The following is a 25,278-nucleotide window of genomic DNA, read 5'->3' as shown; positions in this document are numbered from 1 at the left end:
CTTGGTTAACATTTGCTGCAATAATCTACAGAGGGTCAAATGTCAGATGCTTCTAGAAGAAATGATTGTGTTGACTAATTCTGTGCATAAGTCTGAAAAGAAAGGTGACTGAAAATGGATTGATCTTTAAAAAATTGCTAAAATTTCCATCAGAATAACTGGACAGGTTTTAAATTATCCATTCAATCTGATCTCATTTTTTAAAAAATATGCTACTAAAGTTGAAAGATCTTTTCAGTCTGTTTTGAAATGTGTTTTAAGTTGGCTCCATTCCCAATTTTCTTGAACATTTTAAGGTATGTTTAGTTCAACCAAATGAAATTGTTCCTTTACTAAAAAAATCAATTACCTGTGTATTTTTTCAAATATATTTTTATTATTGGTCATATTTAAGAAAAATAAATAATGTCAAATACAGTTTTCAACCACTACTGTTTTGTTATGAAGTTGGAGATCAAATTATGAAGTTGGTGAAGAATAATTGTTTAAATGACTGGTTTGTTCTCCCAGCAAAGATTACCTGCCAGTCTTGGTCAATTCTTGCCAACCTGTCAGCAAGAATGGTCTTCCGGGCAAGCACATTTTGTGATGGAACATAGTATCCCATCTTGAGGGTCAGTTTGACCCTTTGTATATTAATATGTTGTTTACTTTTAATCCCTCTGACCAAAAGTAAGACCTGACATTTTAAAGCTGTCTGTAACATTCCACATCTATTTGGAATTTATTCTACTCATGATTATAAATACAATTATTTTTGCTGGTGAGAATTTGCAATGTGTCCAATTAAAGCTTTGCTGCTAAGTTATTTTGTTAAATTGTTGTTTCTGTAGCAATCAGTAAGGCTTATATCACTGTGCCAACGGCTATCGAGGTCATTCCTTTCTCGAAGCAACATGAGTGTTGCTAGGAGTGAGGACACTTTGGTGAGTATCTGAACAAAAATCCATTCAGCAGCTGAGGACTTTGTTTCTATTTTTATTGAGCTGAGGAGCAGGAAGAATTGAGTGCATTTGTATGCTGGCTTTAGTCTGGAGCAGTTCAGCATTTCACTCTAGTTTAATTATTGCTCACTGTAACACGCACCCAAGTCTCTTTCCTCCAGTGAAGAGGAATGGAAACAAACTGAACAAAAAAATAGGCTTTAGATATTTCTTTTCCTTTGGGAAAACATCCCTCAAGCAATATTGACTCCCTTGACACTGCTCATCTTCCTTTATTTAGGAGGATTATTGCAATGATATTACAGGCTATCTTCACCCAGAAGCCACATGCAAATTACAGACTACCATCAAGGTTATGTGGAGGAGTGTAGTATAATATCCCAGCTTTTAAAACACTCCATTTTGACTGAGGCTCTTTGGCTCAATGCCATTTTTCATCTAAATAGCTTCTTGCAACTTTTTAAACCATTGTTCTATACATGCTGATGTATCCAAATCAACTTATCTTCAAACTGCTGCTAGCAAATATGAGTTAGCACTGAACAGATCAGGTTCACCTCAGGATTTTTGAAGCCTCTTGAATGATCAGTGGACTTACCTTGCTGTTCAACTTGTGCAGTGCATGAATTGTGACTTGATTAACTCTGAAGAACAAAATCAGGATGCAATCTGCAATCTTAACTTAAAATGTATTGTTTTTAAAGTGTAATTACAAGTTAGATTTCCATGATTCAGACTTATTGGCAGAGGATTTTATCTATGTATAAATTAAGCTCTTTTGAAAATAGTAAAGATATTCTTCCTTCCTCCCCCATATGTTTAGTAGGCTGGTTGACTTTTAAAATAAAAAGTGAATAGCTTATTTCTTGCCTTCTGATAAGGATGAAGAGGATTCTTTTGTGATGAAAGCAATTATCCATGCCATTAATGATGATAATGTCCCTGGTCTGCAGCATCTCCTCGGATCCCTTGCCAACTATGACATAAACCAGGCTAACAAGGTAAATTTTGTTCATCTTTTGATCTGTTGTGTTACGCCTCAAATGATTTCCTTCCTATTTTACAGAATAGGTCATCCCTTATTTTGCTTAGTACATAATTTAACATCTTTTAAAATTGTAGAACTTTGGTTTACCTCTTAAAATTAACAGAGTAAACAAGGTGATATTAAAAAAAAGTCACATATTATTGTGACGAGTTTATTGTCATGCACATTGTACAATGTATTTTCGCACCTGAATTCTTGCTGCAGCCAAATAGGTACTTAAAAAGAAAAATGATAATGATTGAATTAAATTAAAAAGAGACAATAAATATAGATAATAAATATTCACATTAATGAAAAAAAAGTGGCTTGCAATGGTGCTCACATTCTTTCTGTGCCTTCAGAGCAGTCCATGATTCGTTGGAAAAAAACTGTTCTTGAACAGTTGTGCTATTGGTCTTCAGGCTTCTGTACCTGCTGCCCAATGGTAGCCAATGAAAAAAAGCGATGACCAAGGTGGTGGGGCCCTTTTATGATGCTGGCTCTCTTCTTGAGGCAGCTCCTCATAGATATCAGAGCAGCCTGTGATGGACCTGACTCTGTTTACTACTTGCTGAGTTCCATGGCCCTTGCATTGGCAAACCAGCCTGTGATGCAATCAGCAGTGCCCCTAAAGAAGTTTGAGAGCGTATCTGATTACATGCCAAATCCCTTGTGACTTCTAAGAAAGTAAAGGCATTGATCTACCTTCATCACAGTTGCTTCAACGTTCTCCAGGGAAAATCTTCTGAAACATGGACTCCCATGAAATTGAAGATTCTAACTCTCTCCACGTTCTTCCCATTAATGCAGACAGGTGCATGGTCCCTCAGTTTCTCCTTCCTAAAATCAACAATAAACTCCTTGTTGCCTTTGCACTTTCGTATTGTGTCATTGCAGCATTTATGGGAATGTCTAGTCTACCTGCCTACTGTATTTTTGGAACATGTGTCAGTAAGCTTGAGCTTGAACAGTGGCCTCACTCTGTGCCACCTATAGAAGATGCAACTGTTACTCCCTTTGGCTACTCTGACATCACATCCAAAACTTGAGGCCTCTACTGCCAAGACGGGCAAGAACTTCAGGTGTATGGGAACACCACTCTTGGCAGATTCCTCTTCAGACCATCATGACTTGAAAGTATATAGATTCACGAGGATAATTCCAGGAATGGAAAAGGTTATCATAGGAGGAACTTTTGATGGATATTGGCTTGTAATCATTGGAATTTAAGAGACTCATGGAGATCTGATTGAAACATTTAGAATGTTGAAAGGAGTGGATAGAGTATAAAGGTTGTTTCCCATGATAGGAGAGTCTAGGACAAGAGGGCACAACTTCAGGATTGAAGAACGCCCACAAAGAGCAGAGATGCTGAGAAATTTCTTTAGCCGGAGGTGGTGAATCAATGGAAATTGTTGCCACAGGTGGTTGTGGAGGCCAAGTCATTGGGTGCAATTAAGGCAAAGATTGATAGGTTCTTGATTAGCTAGGGTATCAAAGGTTATGTGGGGAAGTCCAGGCAGTGGGGCTGAATGCAAAAATGGTTCAGCTCATGATTGAATGGTGGGCAGACGATGGGCTGAATAGCCTATTTCTGCTCCTATCCCTTTGGTTTTGTGATCTATATAGCTGGTCCTTTATTGTAACTGAATCTAAATCCTGGAACTTGCTGTCCAATAGCATTGAATACCTTCAATGGAGGAACTGCAACTGTTGAATAAGGTATCTCACCATCACCTCCTGAAAGCTAATTAGGGTGGGCAGTAAATACTCCTCTTACTAATTTATCCCATGAGAAAGAAATGGTAGTTGAGGAGAATCCAGGTTTGGATAAAGTATGTCAGAACAAATAAAGCCTTCATGGCAATGTTCTGAGCAAAAGTAAGCTGTTAGATGAGAGGTTTCAATTTTCTGCTGTTGGTGATGGCATTGAAGAAGGAAGTATCTAAGATTGTGTATTCAGCCATTCTCAACAGAAGCCTCTGTAGGCCACAGCACATTTAAGTAAAAGTCTTGTTTTCTTTTCACAACACATAACATAAATATTTTAATTTTTTTTGTATGTAGTCAGTAGGAGAGGAGTAAGGAAGAAACCAAAGTTTGACTGCTTCACAGGGAAGAGAGCCCATAAACTGAGCAGTGTCCTAAAGGGGCCATAGCCAAAAAAAGGTTGAGAATGGCTGGTGTCCCAATAATCATTCATTGAAAGTGTATAATGCAAGGCTATGGTCACACATACACACCTTCACTGAAAATATTAAGCCCACATATTTAAACTCTGGAGCACATCGTTTCTGAATCATTATTTGTTGGGATATTTGTGACTTGTACAGAGTAAAAATAGTGTGCCCATGGCAGAAGTGGGCTTTCAGACCAGTTGCAACATGCAGAATAATTCAACAATGGATTCTTTGTAATTTTCTGCAAACACTGCTCCTGTGACAACTGGTGGTAGGAATGTGTCCATTTGTGTTTCTGATAAGTATTTGCCTGTGGCAAGAGTGTCCTGTGCTTCCATTAATACATTAATTACCTTGCATTCACCTATTACTAAGAAGCAAATATACAGTGCAGTTCCCTACATGGAAGTAATGTTGCTTGTCTGAAGTAAAAGAGAAATAAATACTGTTGGCGAAGGCAAAGGTTTTGATCTTCCCAGTTTTCACCTGGAGCTAGATGGAGATTGGAGTCATTTTTGCACCTCTGAAAGCTAAAGTTATGACCCATTTATGTTTTAATATGGGGGAATCAAATGAAGTTCAATTATGTTGAAATTGCATTCAAGCAGTAAATTCCTACATTTTTTTTCTTTGTACGTCCAAGATCAATTGCAGTATCTGGCTAATTTAACTCCGTGCATCCTTCAAGTCTAGAAGTTATCCATTTTCTCTGTGAGGCATATAAAGTCAATGACCTCAGGAGTAAGTTGATTCCATTTAAAATTCAACATAATATCTGGCTTAATTTGTTACTGATATGAGGAACCTCATCAGCATTTTGATGTTGGGATAAGCTTGGAAGGTAATTTCAAGGATTCAGAAGACAGGATAAAGTATTAAAAAGACTTAAAATGTTGAAATGGAAAGTTGCAACTGGCCCTGGAGCAAGATGACCCTTCAAGATGTTCATCCTCCAACTGGGAAATTGGTTTGAACAAAAGAATACTTTTCTGCCTCAACTATGTTATATTTGTCCAATCTTTCTGCAGCATGGAACACCTCCACTTTTGGTTGCAGCTGGTTGTGGAAACATCCAAATTCTTAATTTGCTCATCCAGAAGGGAGCAAAGATTGATGTCCAGGATAAGGTTTGTTATGGAACATGTCAAAATATTCTTTCATTTGCATGTGAAACATTACTGTTTCTTGTCACATTATTTATAATGTGTTTGAATGCAATTGATACGTCTCATTTTGGATTCCACTGAAAAAAATTATTTGTAAAAGTTCAAACAATTTGACAGATTTTGATTTTTTTTAAAGTTGCAGTTTAAATAAATTTACTTTAATGATTGTGTTTTACTGGCTAAAAATTCAAAGGTTTCTAATTTAAATTAATAGAATTCACCAAAAAATTAAATGGACATTTCTGGATATCAAATATTTTATATTGTTTTCCAAAACCTTCACCTGAATTTCTTCTAGTCTGGGTCCAACGCACTATACTGGGCTGCAAGACATGGCCACACTGAAACATTAAGGTTTTTGCATCAACAAGAATGTCCTCTAAACATTCAAGATAAGGTAAGAAAATGAACACCTTTGGCTCCCTTGTACATGCATTTCAATTACCCTTTTTTATAAGAAATATTTGAATAAAGTGACATTTGTTCTGAACAAATTGATGGAAAGAAATATAATTGTTGCTGTTTGCTTGCAGAAGTGATTGTTTTTCCAATTTGTTTGTTGAATAGTGCAACAAAGAAGGTGCAAAGCAGAATTTCAGGGGATTAATCTGCATTTGCAATTAGCCATTATAATTTTTTAAATGTTGGCAAACGATGCATTTTGCACATTACATTACGACCAACATCATCACACTTTGTACCTAACTATGAAATGGCACATGTTCATTCATGATACTGCTCCCTATCCCTTTATCCCTAGCTTTTGAAGTTCCTCAAGAACTCACCAATGTACAAATGGCCTTTTGGTGATATCCAAACACATTCAAATCTAAATGTCACCCAGATTTGCCTGTCTTCTCAAGATGAGGTTCAACTACTTCTAGCTAATTTTTGCAAACACTTTACTCCATTGATTTTTTGTTTTGTTCCACCCGTTACTTTGCTCCCTTGATATTGATTCCCAATCCAGCCTTTGATACCAAATAAACCAGACACTTAGCTGCTTCAGCATCCTTTTTACATTTGTTAATTTTCCAGAATTACAGGATTTATATTTAGTAACAATGAATGAACAGAGACTCATTTCCAAGCAAGGGTATTAGAAGGAAGCCTTCTGGTGGTAGTGTGCCAAGCACTAGGTCTGGAACTCGCCCTGTTTAATTCCAAGTTGCCTTCTCTCATGTACCCTCCACATCAAAAATATATTTCACTCCTGTCATGTTACTTAATTTTGTCTGCATGCTCGACTAATCATACCTACAGTGTATTGTCATCCACCAGATTAAGTAATTCTACCATACCCTTCCAGCCATGCAAATATTTTCCAATATTATATGTTGCTATCTAAAATCATCTCGTGGTTAAATTCATGATTATGTACAAACATCATTCCTATCCTGACTGCTGAGAGTCATAAAGCTTTACTGCGAATTCCACTCACTCCATGATGCTGAACTCTTCTTCAGTTACCTCCTTCTTCATGCTCACATCCGTGACTATGACTCTCCGCCCCCCACTCAAGAACCCTTCTCCCATTTTAAGCCTTCTCTCTCTCCTCTTGAACACCTTGTCCTGGCCATTTGCCCACACTGGATCTTTTTATTTCCAATTGTTACTGAGACATCAGTCATCTCAACTTCACCACTCCCCTCTCTTCTTCCAATCTCACCTCCTCCTAAGGGTCTCCCCTCAACTCTCTCTCCAATAATCTCAACCTTACTACTAAACCCACAGACAAGGGTGGTGCTGTTGTGGTCTGGTGCACTGACCACTACCTTGCCAAGGCCAGATGACAGTTCTCAGACACCTTGTCTTACTTACCACTTCCACTTGACCCCACCACAACACATCAAGCCACCATCTCCAACACTACTTCTAGCCTCATTACCTCTCGTCACCTTCACCCTTCAACCTCATTGTTTCCCATACCCGCACTGCCCAGTTCTACCCCCTACCCAAGTTACACAAATCAAGTTATCCAGGGAGACCATTATTTCACCATGCTCCTGCCCTATTGGACTAGTGTCATTTTACCTTGACTCTTTTTTTGTCCCCATTCCAATCCCTCCCCATCTATATCCGCAATTCCTCACATGCCCTCCGTCTCTTCAATGGCTTACAATTCCCTGAACTGGTCTGCCTCATCTTCATGATGGACATCCAATCCCTTTGCGCCTCCATACCCCATACAGAAGGTCTCAAACCCCTTCATTTCTTTCTTCACAAGAGACCTAACCAGTCACGCTCCACCACCACCCTCCTCTGCCTGGCAGAACTTGTTCTCACTTTTAATAACTTCTCCTTTAACTGTGTAGTCCCCAGCTATGCCTGCCTTTTTGTTGGCTTTGTAGAGCAATCATTGCTGCAAGTCTACACAGGCAAGGCTCCTCAACTCTTCCTCCATTATATTGATGACTATGTCGGTGCTGCCTCATGCACTTGTGATGAGCTGGTCAACTTTTTTCTCTTTCCTGCCAACTTCCAGCCTGACCTCAAATTCACAGTCCATTTCTGGCAACACTCCCCCTATTCTTGATCTCTCTGTCTCCATCTTGGAAGATGAGCTCTCCACTATTTTATAAACCACTAACTCCCTTAACTATACTTCTTCACACTCAGTCCCCTGCAAGGATTCTATTCCTTCCTCCCAATTTCTCCATCATATCTGTTCCAAAATTGAGGTCTTCCAGTCCAGATCATCTGAAATGTCCTCCTCCTTCCAAAAACATGATTTCCCCTCCACCACCAGCAAACAGCCCTTACCCCATCTCCTCCATTTCCTGCTCATCTGCCCCACCCCCATCGTACCAAGCACAGGATTACCCTTGTCCTCACCTACGACCCTACTAGTCACCACATCCATCATGCTATCATCTATAATTTCTGCCACCTGCAACATGATCCCATCACCAGGCACATCTTCCCCTCTTCTCCACTCTCTGTCTTCCATGGGGACTTCTCCTTCCATGTCTCCCTCGTCCACTCATCCCTTCCCATTAATCACCCACTTGCCACACTTGAACCCATACCTCCTCCTTCACCACCATTCGGGGCCCCAAGCAGTCCTTTCATGTGAAGCAACACTTCACTTGTGTATCTGTGGGAGTAATCTACTGCATCTGGTGCTCCCATTATGGCCTTTTCTACATCAGAGAGACTGGTGCCAACTGGGAGATTGCTTTGCTGAGCACCTTCATTCTGTCTGCTTCAGAAAATTGCAGATGTTGAAATCTTGAGCAAACAATGAGAATATGATGGAGTTCAATGGGTCAAGCAACATACATGGATACAAATGGCCATAAGACATCATAGGAGCAGAATTGGGCCATGCTCTGCTATTTGAATTTGCTCTGTCCGCATCAGTGACAAGGAATCTCTCAGTGGCCAACCACTTTAATTCTACACCCCACTCCCATGCTGGCATGTCTCTCCCACTAAGACCACCCATAAAATGGAGGATCAATACTTAATTTTCCATCTGGGCACTCTCCAACTGATGGCATTAACATTAACTTCTCCAGTTTCTGTTAGTCTACTCTCTGTTCTCTCTCCCTTCCCTTTCCCTTTCCCTTTGTTGTCTTTCCTCCAGCTCTCCACCCCATTCCATCTCCATTCATAGAGCCTTACCTCCTCCCCCTGCTTGCTGGTGTGCCTTTCTCCCTTATCCACTTATTGCCTCCTGCCTTTGGGACTGCTCCGCTCCCTGCCCCTCCCCCCAACATTTTGTTCAGGCTCCTATTTACCTTGATGAAGGGCTCAAGCCCAAAATGTTCCTTGTGTATCATTATCCATGCTATTATAAACTACACTGTTTGATCTGCTGAGTTTCTCCAGTATTGTGTTTTTACTGCATGGAAACATTTGCCTACACTGAGTGTGTATCCCTTAAACCTAGCCATGTACTTTTGTCAATATATTTTTTGTGTAATTGTAATCCATTAGCAGCTGGTTTCACAGATTAGAGACCTGTGATCGGCAGTGTGTTGTAGGGATCAATGCTGAGTCCTCTGTTGTTCATCATCTATATTAACGATTTGGATGATAATGTAGGTTTGTGGATGACACCAAAATTGATGGTATCATGAAAAATGAAGAGAGTTATCCATAATTACAACAGAATCAAAATCAGCTGGAAAAGTAGGCCAAGGAGGGCAGATGAAATAACTGCAAGGTGTTGCATTTTGATAAGCTGGATTTGCACAGTGAATAGTAGCTGGACAATGTTTTAAAACAGCGAGACCTAAGAATGCAAGTGCATAGTTCCCTGAAATAGCAACAGTATGGACAGGGTGATGAAGAAGGTGTTTGGCATACTTGCCTTCAGTCAGAGCATTAGCACAAGAGTTGGGATGTCATAATACAACTGTACAGGATAATGGTGAGACCATACTTGGAGTACTGTGTGCAGTCCTAATAGCCTAACAAAAGGAAGGATGTTTTTAAACTGGAAAGTGTGCAGAAAAAAAAATCACTAGGATTTCACCAGGACTAGAGTGCTTGAATTTTAATGAGACTTGATAAGACTTTTTCCCTGGATGGGAGGAGGTTGAGGGGTAACATTGTGGAATTATATAAAATCATGAGGGTGATGGATAAGGTGAACGGTCACTGTCTTTTTCTCATGTTAGAGGATCTAAAACTAGAGGACATAGATTTAAAGTGAGAGGTGAAAGATTTAAAAGGGATTCCAGGGGCAATGTTTTAAAACGGAGGGTGGTGGGAAATGGAATGAGATGACAAAGGAAGTGGTGAAGGCAGATACAATTATAATGTTTAAAAGATAATTAGACAGGCACAGATATAGGAAAGGTTTAACATGATATGAGCCAAATGCAGGCAAATGGAATGAGCTCAGGTAGGAAACTTAGCGAGCATTGACAAGTTAGGCCAAATGGCTCCTTTCTGTGCTTGTAAATCTAATACCCTGACATCCTTGGACCAATACCATGTTCTATAATGTAGCTGGAAATCTTTCTGCCAGATGCAAAATTACGTGGCTAAAGTTCAATTCAAGATATAAGCAAAGCAAACTAGAGAATTCATTGAAAACTGGCAATATGTGATTGCTGTCTAAAACAATTACAAATGTTTCAATGGTAACATTATTTCTGCGGTACTCCAGACCCCCACCCCACCCCCCCCCCCCCATTTACTTGTGCAGTTGGCTTTGTTTAGCTTTTCTTTGAGTGTGTCCTAATTATAGTCATGTTGACTAATCTTGTTATTAGGTCTGTTGAACTTGCAAATCTATTGCTCTTTACTTCCTTCATCTTCCCACCAACGCTGTTCATCAGATTTTGACTCCTTTTGGTGTTTATTTAGATTTCCTGCAGCTACATCTCCTTAACGCTGCTGGTTTGTAATTACTCCCCATCCAGCTGTAGTTTTTTTTAAATAAAAATGTGTGTAGCAGCCAAGCGTTAATGCATTTTTAAATATTTTGTAGTCAGGAAGTCCCTAAGCAAAAGTCGACATGAAATGAGCCTTCATAAAGGACGCTTGAACAATATAGTGGGAGGGGTATAAGAGGCACAAGAGATTGTAGATGCTGTGGTATCTGGAACAAAAAACGATTTGCTGCAGAAGCTCAGCAGGTTGAGGAGTATCTGAGGGGGCGATAGGAATTGTAGATATCTTGCTTTGTGTCCCTGAATCAGGATGGAGTGTGGAGGGGGAAAATAGTCAATATAAAGAGGAGAAGGGGAGGGGTGAGACAGGGACTCGTGTGTGTTAGGGGGACTGACAAGGGTGAAGGATCATGTGCAGATGAGACCATGAGGGGTGGTAATGTGAGACAGGCAGGTGTGTGATGGGCTGAAGCAAATGGAGGATAAAAGAAGGGCAGAGGGATGAACGTTGTGGGGGGGGGAGGTGGTTTGAAGGTAGAAATGGTGGCTACAAAGTGACAAGCAGGAGCCCAAATACTACCAGTGCTGCAATCTGATGAAGGAACATGAGTTAAGGGAGGGAGGGCAGATTAAGGCAGTTGAGGGAGGGAATGTGGTCGATGAGATGTGGATTCGGGAGGGGGATGGAGACAAAAAATGTGGGGGAGGAGAAAGGAATTGGAAGATGAAGTGGGAAAGGAAATGTACATTAGAGGGCTGGAAATGGATCAGAAGATGGGGAGAGAGAAGGGAATAGGAAACGATGGTGGTCTTAAATTGTTTATCCAATTAGGTTTTAGGCTACCCAGAAAAAATATAAGGTGTTCTTCTTGTTTGCTTTGAACCTCACCCTGGCAATGGAGAAGATCAAGAACAGATAGGTTGGTGTAGGAGTAGGAAATGGAGATGAAATGGCATGCAACCGAGAGCCTGTGGTGGCCATTGCTGGCAGAGTGCAGATATTCTGAGAACTGATTTCTTCGTCTGTGCTTGATCTCGCTAGTACTGAGGTAGGCAGAATGCAGAAAGTGAGGTTGGAGGAGGAGCATGCAAATCTTTGTCTCATCTGAAAGTGCTGTGGTGAGGGAAGAGGTGTTGGAACAAGTATCTCCCCTCCTGCAGCTGCAGGAGGAAGTATCAGGAGTGAGGGAGGGGTGGAGAGGAAGTGATGAGAGGGCAGGAAGTTGATCTCTGTAGAAAGCAGAAGGGGGTGGGCAGATGAAGATGTAGCTCATGGTAGAATCCCATTGCAGCTGGTGGAGATGACAAAGAATGATGTGCTGGTTGCATAGGCTAGTAGGTAACAGGTGAGGATTAAGACTTTTGTAATGTTTGTATTTCTATATCTGGCCCTTTTGGAGGGAGAGGGATGAGAGTAGAAATCTGAAAAAACTAAGGAAATGCAAAGGAAGGCTCCATCAACCAAAATTGAAGGGATGCTGTATTCCCTGAAAAAGGTGGGTATTTCAGTTATCCTCGAATGGAATGCCTCATCTTGAGAGCAGAAATAGAGGAGACAGAGAAACAACGAGAAAGATATGACATCCTTGCAAGGGGCAGTGGGACAAGGTTCAGGCTAGGTACCTATGGGAATTGGTGGGCTTACAATAAATGTCTCCTGAGGTGTTGAGATCCAATAAAGGGATAGAAGTTTTGAAATGGTCCAAGTGAATTTGAGAGTGGGGTGCATGTTGGTAGTGAAGGAAATAGAATCGCAGAGTTGTATTCCTAGGGAAAAAATTGCATACCTTTTGAGGAAGAAATATGGCACATTCGTTAGGGTGGGACAGCCCTATCTGCAGCACATTGGTGTACAGATGTAATTATACCCCTTTTAGATAAATTGATACAACAACTGTGCCAGTCGTGGAATGCTTGAGATCAATGAAGTGGATCGTGGCACTGGTGACGTGCTCTATTTTGTTCCTTATCCTTTTATTTTGTTTTTTTGGGGGGTTCTTGTTAAGTTCTCTTAAAGGTTTTTGACTTTTTTAAATATTTTATTTAAAGTTTAAAATCACATAACAAAATTAGTTACTACATTTTAATACAGACATAATGTGATTGGCATATAAATATATATAAATAAAACCCTCCCAACCACCTCAGTAATACCCTCCCTCCTCCCTTCCCCACCTACAAAGAAAGAAAAAGGAGATCATCATCTAGTACAATCACATAAAAACTTTAAAACTCTTTGGCTGCAGGAGTGGTGGCATCAGTCGAAGCGGACCGAGAGATCAAATTCTAACACCAATAATTTTCAGATACGGGCTCCAAACTTTAGCAAAGAAAAAATATTTGTCTCTCAAATTATATGGAATCTTTTCTAAAGACAAATGCAAAAATTCAATTTGATACATAGTCAATCTCAATCTTAAAGCTATCGGCTTAATGTCCCCTAGTAAAAACAACATTGGGTCAAAAGGTAAACATACTTTTAATAGCTGTTCCAAAAACAATTTGATTTGCAACCAAAAACTTAACCTTAGTCCATGTTGAATGAAAAAATATACCTACTTCTTGGCCACATCTAAAACATAAATTTGAAGAACTAAGTTGAAAATTTTTCAGTTTATATGGAGTCAAATACAATTGATTTTTAACTTTTTAAAAATTTTTATTTATATTTTACTCTAGTCTGGTGAAACTGCTCTCCATGTAGCAGCTCGATATGGTAATTTTGAAGTGGTGCAATATCTCTGCAAAATTGGTGTTAATCCAGATCTTCAAGACAGGGTAAGTGCATATAAAATAGATGTCACATTTCAATTCAATGCAACTTTCCTTGATTCAACCGTGGCTTTAGCATGTACACACAATCAGCTTATTAATGACTGTTCAGTGAATGTGGAATAGAAATGGAATAAAGAAACTCAATTCACATTCCCTTCCAAGAAATTTGTGCTTGATGATAACTATGTACAGCAGAGTACCAGAGATGGTGATGGAGCAGTTGTCCTCAAAAGCAGCAACTGTGTTTTAAGTAGTTTTTTTTTGTACATTATAGTTTATTTGGCTCTATTGACTGGAATAGATTGATTACAGTAAGATTTTTCTTGCGCATCTTTTTGGGACAACTTAGTTTTTTTTTCAACAAAGGATTTTACACATCTTTTCTAGAGTAGTAGAATGACTTTTGTGGGAATTGAGAGCATTCAACCTTTTTTATCCATAGCAGCTTTGCAAGCAACTATCCAACTACTGCTTCCTAGCCCTCTTCTCATAGACCTGCAAAATCTTCCCTTTTAATGCTTGTCTAGTTCCCTAATGGAACTAGTGGTTCCCAGAGGAACCACTGACATGGTCTTTGCCCTCAGACAGCTCCAAGAAAAGTGCAGAGAACAAAACAAAGGACTCTACATCACCTTTGTTGACCTCACCAAAGCCTTCGACACCGTGAGCAGGAAAGGGCTTTAGCAAATACTAGAGCGCATTGGATGTCCCCCAAAGTTCCTCAACATGATTATCCAACTGCACGAAAACCAACAAGGTCGGGTCAGATACAGCAATGAGCTCTCTGAACCCTTCTCCATTAACAATGGCGTGAAGCAAGGCTGTGTTCTCGCACCAACCCTCTTTTCAATCTTCTTCAGCATGATGCTGAACCAAGCCATGAAAGACCCCAACAATGAAGACGCTGTTTACATCCGGTACCGCACGGATGGCAGTCTCTTCAATCTGAGGCGCCTGCAAGCTCACACCAAGACACAAGAGAAACTTGTCCGTGAACTACTCTTTGCAGATGATGCCGCTTTAGTTGCCCATTCAGAGCCAGCTCTTCAGCGCTTGACGTCCTGATTTGCGGAAACTGCCAAAATGTTTGGCCTGGAAGTCAGCCTGAAGAAAACTGAGGTCTTCCATCAGCCAGCTCCCCACCATGACTACCAGCCCCCCCACATCTCCATCGGGCACACAAAACTCAAAACGGTCAACCAGTTTACCTATCTCGGCTGCACCATTTCATCAGATGCAAGGATCGACAATGAGATAGACAACAGACTCGCCAAGGCAAATAGCGCCTTTGGAAGACTACACAAAAGAGTCTGGAAAAACAACCAACTGAAAAACCTCACAAAGATAAGCGTATACAGAGCCGTTGTCATACCCACACTCCTGTTCGGCTCCGAATCATGGGTCCTCTACCGGCACCACCTACGCCTCCTAGAACGCTTCCACCAGCGTTGTCTCCGCTCCATCCTCAACATCCATTGGAGCGCTTACACCCCTAACGTCGAAGTACTCGAGATGGCAGAGGTCGACAGCATCGAGTCCACGCTGCTGAAGATCCAGCTGCGCTGGATGGGTCACGTCTCCAGAATGGAGGACCATCGCCTTCCCAAGATCGTGTTATATGGCGAGCTCTCCACTGGCCACCGTGACAGAGGTGCACCAAAGAAAAGGTACAAGGACTGCCTAAAGAAATCTCTTGGTGCCTGCCACATTGACCACCGCCAGTGGGCTGATAACGCCTCAAACCGTGCATCTTGGCGCCTCACAGTTTGGTGGGCAGCAACCTCCTTTGAAGAAGACCGCAGAGCCCACCTCACTGACAAAAGGCAAAGGAGGAAAAACCCAACACCCAACCCCAACCAACCAATTTTCCCTTGCAACCGCTGCAATCGTGTCTGCCTGTCCCGCATCGGACTTTTCAGCCACAAACGAGCCTGCAGCTGACGTGGACTTTTTACCCCCTCCATAAATCTTCGTCCGCGAAGCCAAGCCAAAGAGTTCCCTAATGAATGCTGTAATTGAAAGTGACACCATAACCTGACAGTGCATTGAAAACCCTAATTGCACAGTGAGTTTTTAAAATAGTTTTAAAGCTTGACTTTACAAAAAAAAGTCTATTTTATTCTTGGCCTGAAGATAAGAACATACTGGAAGAATATTCCTTGATACCATTGCCATCAAATAGCTCATCCAAATAATTTCCTTCCAAGGCTGAACGTGAGACAGATGGCCAAAGGATGTTTATATCTGACCCCTGACCTAATTTGCACTTTCTAACAAGTACTACTAAGGCAAAAATTTAAGAAACACATGTTCAAGGCCTGGTGAAAATGAGACCAGGTTTTTGTTGCAATTGGTTCAGTGAAATCTGCTGATGTAGAATTTACCACAAATCTTGACTAGTCTGCGTGAATCTAAGCCTAATGATGGATATGGTTTACATTGCTGCCTGTATTTGAAGACATAATATTTTTGTGTCACCTGAAGATTATCGATAATGCTCTATTCTCATTTCCTCATGAACAGCAATTTCATTTATTTTTTTTGCACCCAATACCACAAGTCAACAAAGGAAACAGGATTTGCCCTAATTATTTCCTGACCTCTGGTACTACTATTCTTGATCCCTGTTACACACACCCTTTAATTATCCTCTTCCTCCCTCTGGAAATTTAAATATACTCAAAGGAAATTATCGAAATTGCCAGTACTGAATATGAATTTGTGTTCTGTTTTTTGCAGAAGCTAGTTAACAAATTCAAGTGATGTATGTTGTGTGCACTTGTAATAGATGTTGCTACAACTCTGTATCAAAGAACCTTTAAGTTATCCAATTGTAACTTTCTGCATTTTTCCTGCAAGAAAATGTTTTAATTCCTTTCACATCTAAACCATCTACAATATAGAAAAGAAGAAGCAGGGGTAGGCCTTTCACCAATAAATACAATCATGGTTGATATATTTGCTCTCAACCCCATTTTTGTGTCTTCTCACCATAATGTTTGACACCCTTACTAATCAAGAAATTATAAACCTCTGCTTTAAATATACCCATGAATGGCCTCCATAGCTGGCTGTGGTAATGAATTAAATAGTTTGGCTAAAGATATTCCTCCTTGTCTCTGACCTAAAGGCAAGTCATGTGCCCTGTGATCCTAGACTCTCCCATTACTAGAAACATCCTCTCAATGACCTCTCTATCCAGGCCTTACAATATTCGATAGATTTCGATGAGATTTCCCCTTTCCCCACCACCACCACCACTCATCTTTCTAAACTCCAGAATGTATAGGCCCGGAGCCATCAAAGACTCTTCATAATCTCTAGATTCTCATATCTTTGGATCCTTTCCAATTCTACAAAGTTCTTATCTTGCGATCTCGTGCCAATCTGATTTTCCAAGTTTTCCTGCATAGTCCCCCTTGACGACCATAACATTACATTTCTTTCATGCCTTTTCTTACTTCTGTTGTAATTTTCACTCCACACCTTGGCTATTAATATTGTCAGTTGAACATTTTTCTCTGTACATTGACCTCATTTCCTGTCTACTTTTTGTTTTTGTTGTCTATTTATTTGGCTTCTTATTTTCTAACATCCACTTCCAGCTTCATTTTCAGTAATACCCCTGTGGTTTCATGTGCTTGCCAAGCTCATTAAAAGTTTGGCACTGTAAATTACTCAACAGCCAATTTTGCACTCAGTGAATGCTTAGTGCATCAATGGTCAGGTAATTAAATGAGCATGTAATCCAGACTGGCCAAAACCAGGGATAATTTGATGTACTGATAATTGTTCCCTAGTTTAATGATGATGATTTTATGGTTATATTGACAAGTGTATACATATGTTTTTGCATATAAATGCACTGAAATTCTTGCTGCAGCCAAGCAGCTACACAAGATACATAAACTACAACAGTAGAGAAAGGGATAATTGTGTAGAACGAGGTCATGAATTTAAAGGATGCATAGATGAATATTCACAGTGCAATATGCTCAGTACAAGAAAAAAATGTTGTTTCAATAGTGCACACATATGTTTATTGGCAGTCGTGGATTAATTTATGCTTATAGTAGTAAGGAAAACTACCGGCATCACCTATGGCTCCTAGAACGCTTCCATCAGCGCTGACTCCGCTCCATCCTCAACATTCATTGGAATGACTTCATCACCAACATCGAAGTACTCGAGCTGGCAGAGTCCGCAAGCATCAAATCCATGCTGCTGAAGACCCAACTGCACTGGGTGGGTCATGTCTCCAGAATGGAGGACCATCGCCTTCCCAAGATCGAGTTCTATGGCAAGCTCTCCACTGGCCACTGAGACAGAGGTGCACCAAAGAAGAGGTACAAGGACTGCTTAAAGAAATCTCTTGGTGCCTGCCACATTGACCACCGCTAGTGGGCTGATATCGCCTCCAACCGTGCATCTTGGCGCCTCACAGTTCGGCGGGCAGCAACCTCCTTTGAAGAAGGCCGCAGAGCCCACCTCACTGACAAATGACAAAGAAGGAAAAACCCAACACCCAACCCCAACCAACCAATTTTCCCTTGCAACCGCTGCAACTGTGCCTGTCTGTCCCGCATCGGACTTGTCAGTCACCAACGAGCCTACAGCAGACGTGGACATACCCCTCCATAAATCTTCATCCGCGAAGCCAAGCCAAAGAAAGAAGAAAATAAGGAGAGGTACAAAGGCCATGTAGCCATTCGATATAAACAGTACTTGAACCTAGAATTGCTGGAGTTTAGGCTTCTGTACCTTCTTCACGAAGGCAGAAGTGAGAAGAGGTTGTGACCAGGGTGATTGGAGTCCTTCATGATGTTGGCTGCCTTCTTGAGGCTGCATCTCACATCTTTAACAAGTGAAAGGTCAGAGCTGGCAATGTATCTGCAATCCTGGACACTTGAATTTCCAAACCAGGCCATGATGCAAGAAATTTTATGCAATCTCCTTTTGTGGGCTTGTCATATGACAAGCGAGGAATAAGACCAAAGACCTTTTAGTTTCCTTGCAAGGACAGACAAGAAATCCTGGGTGCTTCAGGTACACCTTTCAGTCATCAGCTTATGTAACTCTGAGTTCTCTCAACCAGAAGCTTCCATCAGCTGTGAGAAAAATGGAATAGCAATGAGATCACATAAATGATAAATATTACTAATTTAAGTGGAATGCAAATACAGGCGCTCCAAAATGTTTGTGACAGAGACACTTGTTTCCTTTATTTGCCCGTGTGCTCCATTATTAAATTTGTAATCAAACAATGTACATGTGATTAAAGTGCACATTACAGATTTTATTGAAGATTGTTTACATTTTGTTTTGACCATGTAGAAATTACAGCACTTTTTATACATAATTCCCCCATTTCAGGGCACCATGATATTTGGGACATTTGGCTTCACATTTTTTGTGATTACTCTTGTATGTTAAAATGCTTCATTAGTGTAAGTATAAAAGAGTTAGGCTTGCTTCTAAGCTTTTGATCAACTTTGGAGTCTGCAGTTGTCTTTTTTTACAACATGAGGCCCAGAAAGTCACAGAAGACATTGAGGCCGAAAAACCCGAATATGACAGTAAGAGACATCGCCCAAACTTTAAGATTACCAGATCAACTGTTTGGAACAACATTAAGCGTGCACTGGTGAGCTCAGTGATCACAAAAGTACTGGTAGCCCAAGGAAGATCTCCACTGCTGATGACAGAAGAATCCTCATCATAATGAAGAAAAATCCCCCAAACACCTGTCCGACAAATCAGAAACATTCTTCAGGAGGCAGGTGTGGACGTATCAATGACTACTGTCCGCAGAAGACTTCATGAACAGAAATACAGAGGCTATGCTGCAAGATGTAAACCACCAGATAGCCACCAAAACAGGATGGCCAGATTACAGTTTGCCAAAAAAGTATTTAAAAGAGCCTGCAGAATTTCAGAAAAAAAGTTTTCGTGGACGGGTGTCATTAACCTGTATCAGAGTGAGGGCAAAGGAACTGCCCAAGATCCAAAGCCTACCATCTCATCTGTGAAAAGTGGTGATCAGGGTGTTATGGCCTGGGCATGTACTGGTGCACTTATCCTCATTGATAAGTAACTGCTGATAGCAGCAGAAAAATAAATTCTGAGGTGTAGCGAAACATCTTAGCTGGTCAAGTTTGAGCAAATGCCTCTTTAAACTCATTGGACAGCGCTTCATCCTACAGCAAGACAATGATCCCAAACATCATACAAAAGTAACAAAGAAGTTTTTCAAAGCTAAAAACTGGAAAAATCTTGAATGGCCAAGTCAGTCACCCAATCGAAATCCAATTGTGCATGCTCGTCATAGGCTGAAGAGAAAACTTAAAGCGAAAAGCCCCTGGAACAAGCAGGAGCTGAAGATGGCTGCAGTAGAGGCCTGGCAGAGCATCACCAGAGAAGATACTCAGCACCTGGTGATTGATGTTTGTGAATCACAGACTTCAAGCACTCATTGGATATGCAGCAAATACTATGTTTCCCTGAAATGAAAGGACTATGTATATTTTTTTTTTAAGTGTTGTAATTTCTACAAAGTCAAACCAATAACCTTAAATTCTGGAATGTGCACATTAATCACATGTGAATTGTTTGATTACAAATTTAAAACGGTGAAGCACATGGGCAAATAAAGGAAAAAAAGTGTCTGTCCCAAACATTATGGAGGGCACACTATATGCTGAATAGATGGGTACAGTTACTGAGATCAGACTACAGGCAGTGATTCATGTACATATAAGCTCTGTCAAGCAATCCGATTAAAGCTTGGCCAGCAAATTTGCAGCACTTGTGGCGAAAAAAAATCACATGTCAAATCTAATTTCTTGCACCACTTCCGAGTTTAAACAGCACAGATTTATAACATTGATGATTTAATACGTGGGCAATAAAGAAATGTAAATTTTAGCAAGATCACTTGGCATTTATGAACAGTGTACAGAATATGTGTACTGAACAGTGTAATGAATACTTTGCACCTCCAGATTAAAGTGTGCAATTATACTAGTCATTAACTATTGCTTATGACTTTCAAGGACCAATTTAATTAATGTGATGTCATTTCGAGACTATGAATGAATGTACTTATTGGCTACTTTCTCCTTTCCTAATTTGCTGCTTGTGCTAAGGTATGGTGCTAATCTATGTGGAATTTCATAACAACCGTCAGCAAGTTTTTGACCTTCAGTTTGCAAAATAGCAAAGCTCAATTCAATTCTGCTGTGGTATTCAATTTCAGCTTTAAAAAGAGCTGTCAAATAGACAAAGGAAAGATAGAACAGGGTAATGGATTTTAGCATCACTCTGATCTTGGCTGCAATTAACAACCTCAACCAAGTCTGAGACATGTACAAATTTTTAAGAAGTCAATAGTGGGATGGATTATTCTAGATTTTTGTGAATGAATGTGGTTCCAACAACGTTCAAGGTGTTCAGCTTCATTCAGGGCAAAGCAGCCCGTGTGATTAGTAACCCATCCACCACTCTGAACACTCATTCCCTCTGCTGTATGCAAGATCACTGCAGTCATTTTCCCAGGCTACTCCAACAGCACCAGCCAAATCTTCATCCTGACCACTGTGAAGGATTAGGGGTTTGGGTGCGTCTGTTTATTTCTCTTTTTAAGTCATACTTCATCCTGACCTGGAAGTACATCCCATTCTCTTTTCTGTCATTGGGGCTAAATCCTGAAACCCTCCACCCAACAGCAGTTTGCAGAATTGCAACATCAGTTGGTCTACCACCTTAAGAACAATTTTGGATGAGTCTTCTAGCACACTTGCATTGTGAAGAATGAATAAATAGCCAGATTCCATTTTCTACCAAAATTGTGGAGCTCTGAATTACAAAGAGATCTGTGTGGCCTCGTACATGATTGACAAAAGGCTAGCATGAAGGTAGAGGAAGAAATTGGGGGAAACCAAAAGAACATTTTGAATTGAATGCAAATAGAGGGAGGCTTATCTTCAACTAGGTAGGGAGTGGATAGGACTATATTAGAGTACAGTGTGTAAGGGATACTTGAGGACTATATTGGAGTACTGTGTGTAAGGGATACTTGCAGACTATATTGGAGTACTGTGTGTAAGGGATACTCGAGGACTATATTGGAGTACTGTGTGTAAGGGACACTTGAGGACTATATCGGAGTACTGTGTGTAAGGGATACTTGAGGACTATGTTGGAGTACTGTGTGTAAGGGACACTTGAGGACTATATCGGAGTACTGTGTGTAAAGGATATTAAGGACTATATTGGAGTATTGCGTGAAAGGGATACTTGAGGACTATATTGGATTACTGTGTATAAGGGATACTTGAGGACTATATTGCATTACTGTGTGTAAGGGATACTTGAGGACTATATTGGAGTACTGTGTGTAAGGGATACTTGTGGATATATCGGAGTACTGTGTGTAAGGGATATTGAGGACTATATTGGAGTACTGTGTGTAAGGGATACTTGTGGATATATCGGAGTACTGTGTGTAAGGGATATTGAAGACTATATTGGAGTACTGTGTGTAAGGGATATTGAGGACTATATTGGAGAACTGTGTGTAAGGGATACTTGAGGACTATATTGGAGTACTGTGTGTAAGGGATACTTGAGGATTATATTGGAGTACTGTGTGTAAGGGACACTTGAGGACTATGTTGGAGTACTGTGTGTAAGGGATATTGAGGACTATATCGGAGTACTGTGTGTAAGGGACACTTGAGGACTATATTGGAGTACTATATTGGAGTACTGTGTTTAAGGGACACTTGAGGACTATATTGGAATACTGTGTGTAAGGGATACTTGAGGACTATATTGGAGTACTGTGTTTAAGGGACACTTGAGGACTATGTTGGAGTACTGTGTGTAAGGGATATTGAATATATTGGAGTACTGTGTGTAAGGGACACTTGAGGACTATATCGGAGTACTGTGTGTAAGGGATATTGAGGACTACATTGGAGTACTGTGTGAGGGATACTTGAGGAATATATTGGAGTCTACACAATTGGAAGACTACACAAAAGAGTCTGGAAAAACAACCAACTGAAAAACCTCACAAAGATAAGCGTATACAGAGCCGTTGTCATACCCACACTCCTGTTCGGCTCCGAATCATGGGTCCTCTACCGGCATCATCTACGGCTCCTAGAACGCTTCCACCAGCGTTGTCTCCGCTCCATCCTCAACATCCATTGGAGCGCTTTCATCCCTAACGTCGAAGTACTCGAGATGGCAGAGGTCGACAGCATCGAGTCCACGCTGCTGAAGATCCAGCTACGCTGGATGGGTCACGTCTCCAGAATGGAGGACCATAGCCTTCCCAAGATCGTGTTATATGGCAAGCTCTCCACTGGCCACCGTGACAGAGGTGCACCAAAGAAAAGGTACAAGGACTGCCTAAAGAAATCTCTTGGTGCCTGCCACATTGACCACCGCCAGTGGGCTGATATCGCCTCAAACCGTGCATCTTGGCGCCTCACAGTTTGGCGGGCAGCAACCTCCTTTGAAGAAGACCGCAGAGCCCACCTCACTGACAAAAGGCAAAGGAGGAAAAACCCAACACCCAACCCCAACCAACCAATTTTCCCCTGCAGCCGCTCCAACCGTGTCTGCCTGTCCCGCATAAGACTTGTCAGCCACAAACGAGCATGCAGCTGACGTGGACTTTTACCCCCTCCTTAAATCTTCGTCCGCGAAGCCAAGCCAAAGATATTGGAGTACTGTGTGTAAGGGATACTTGTGGAATATATTGGAGTACTGTGTTTAAGGGATATTGAGGACTATATTGGAGTACTGTGTGTAAGGTATACTTGAGGACTATATCGGAGTACTGTGTGTAAGAGATACTTGAGGACTATATCGGAGTACTGTGTTTAAGGGACACTTGAGGACTATATTGGAGTACTATATTGGAATACAGTGTGTAAGGGACACTTGAGGACTATATCGGAGTACTGTGTTTAAGTGATACTTGAGGACTATATTGGAGTACTGTGCTTAAGGGACACTTGAGGACTATATCGGAGTACTGTGTGTAAGGGATACTTGAAGACTATATTGGAGTACTGTGTTTAAGGGACACTTGAGGACTATATTGGAGTACTATATTGGAGTACTGTGTTTAAGGGACACTTGAGGACTATATTGGAATACTGTGTGTAAGGGAATCTTGAGGACTATATTGGAGTACTGTGTTTAAGGGACACTTGAGGACTATATTGGAATACTGTGTGTAAGGGATACTTGAGGACTATATCGGAGTACTGTTTTTAAGGGATACTTGTGCACTATATTGGAGTACTGTGTTTAAGGGACACTTGAGGACTATATTGGAGTACTATATTGGAATACTGTGTGTAAGGGACACTTGAGGACTATATCGGAGTACTGTGTTTAAGGGATACTTGAGGACTATATTGGAGTACTATATTGGAGTACTGTGTTTAAGGGACACTTGAGGACTATATTGGAATACTGTGTGTAAGGGATACTTGAGGACTATATCGGAGTACTGTGTTTAAGTGATACTTGAGGAATATATTGGAGTACTGTGTTTAAGGGACACTTGAGGACTATATTGGAGTACTATATTGGAATACTGTGTGTAAGGGGCACTTGAGGACTATATCAGAGTACTGTGTTTAAGGGATACTTGAGGACTCTATTGGAGTACTGTGTTTAAGGGATACTTGAGGACTATATTGGAGTACTATATTGGAGTACTGTGTTTAAGGGACACTTGAGGACTATATTGGAATACTGTGTGTAAGGGATACTTGAGGACTATATCGGAGTACTGTGTTTAAGTGATACTTGAGGACTATATTGGAGTACTATATTGGAGTACTGTGTTTAAGGGACACTTGAGGACTATATTGGAATACTGTGTGTAAGGGATACTTGAGGACTATATCACTGTGTTTAAGGGATACTTGAGGACTATATCGGAGTACTGTGTTTAAGGGATACTTGAGGACTATATTGGAGTACTATATTGGAGTACTGTGTTTAAGGGACACTTGAGGACTATATTGGAATACTGTGTGTAAGGGATACTTGAGGACTATATTGGAGTACTGTGTTTAAGTGATACTTGAGGAATATATTGGAGTACTGTGTTTAAGAGACACTTGAGGACTATATTGGAGTACTATATTGGAATACTGTGTGTAAGGGGCACTTGAGGACTATATCAGAGTACTGTGTGTAAGGGATACTTGAGGAATTGAATGGACTATTCCTGTTATTACTTTGTATGTTCTTATGTTTATATAAAAGTGGTGCCATTCAAACATTTGGGTTAGACCTGCTTTAATAAACAGTGATTCTAAATGCATACTCATTTCACTCTCTATAAATTGTATTGCCTATGTTATCCTTTCACTGCTCCAGCATTTCTAGTTCCACTATTTTTTAAATTCTTCATTGTAGCTATTTTATTAACTACTATTAAAATTTTAGCTCTTCTTTTCTTTGCACTAGGAACACGAAGCCCCTTTGCATTGTGCAGCCTGGCATGGTTACTATGCTGTGGCCAGAGCACTCTGTGAAGCTGACTGTGACGTTCACCTTAAAAATAAAGAAGGAGAGACACCCCTCTTGACTGCATCTGCAAGAGGCTATGTGGATATTGTGGAATGTTTGATGGAACATTGCGCAGACATGGATGCAATCGACACGGTCAGTTTTGAGCAGATGCCTTGATTGATGTTTGATTATGCCACTTCATAATGTTTCCAAGGCTTGAAGGGAAACTAATTTTCCTATCCTCAATGGTTGTAGTTTTCCTATGGGCAAACGTGTGTGTTCTTTATTCTT

The 25,278-nt window shown here is 40.6% G+C and overlaps 1 protein-coding gene across 6 annotated transcripts in view; it reads left to right on the top strand.

The window, feature by feature from the left end:
• dapk1 (death-associated protein kinase 1) overlaps window positions 1-25,278 on the top strand; it is a 262,641-nt gene that overhangs the window by 149,925 nt on the left and 87,438 nt on the right. For all 6 annotated transcript variants that reach the window (XM_069929540.1, XM_069929535.1, XM_069929546.1 and 3 more), the window contains 6 exons: window positions 834-926; window positions 1,826-1,945; window positions 5,180-5,278; window positions 5,616-5,714; window positions 13,345-13,443; window positions 24,943-25,140. In XM_069929540.1, the coding sequence (XP_069785641.1) occupies window positions 834-926; window positions 1,826-1,945; window positions 5,180-5,278; window positions 5,616-5,714; window positions 13,345-13,443; window positions 24,943-25,140 (708 nt within the window). The remainder of the gene's footprint in view (window positions 1-833; window positions 927-1,825; window positions 1,946-5,179; window positions 5,279-5,615; window positions 5,715-13,344; window positions 13,444-24,942; window positions 25,141-25,278) is intronic.

Source organism: Narcine bancroftii, chromosome 1 (genome assembly GCF_036971445.1).
Source record: "Narcine bancroftii isolate sNarBan1 chromosome 1, sNarBan1.hap1, whole genome shotgun sequence".
In the NCBI taxonomy this organism is placed as follows: domain Eukaryota; kingdom Metazoa; phylum Chordata; class Chondrichthyes; order Torpediniformes; family Narcinidae; genus Narcine; species Narcine bancroftii.
Note: the sequence above shows the minus strand (reverse complement) of the source record. Positions and strands in the feature narration are given on the sequence as shown.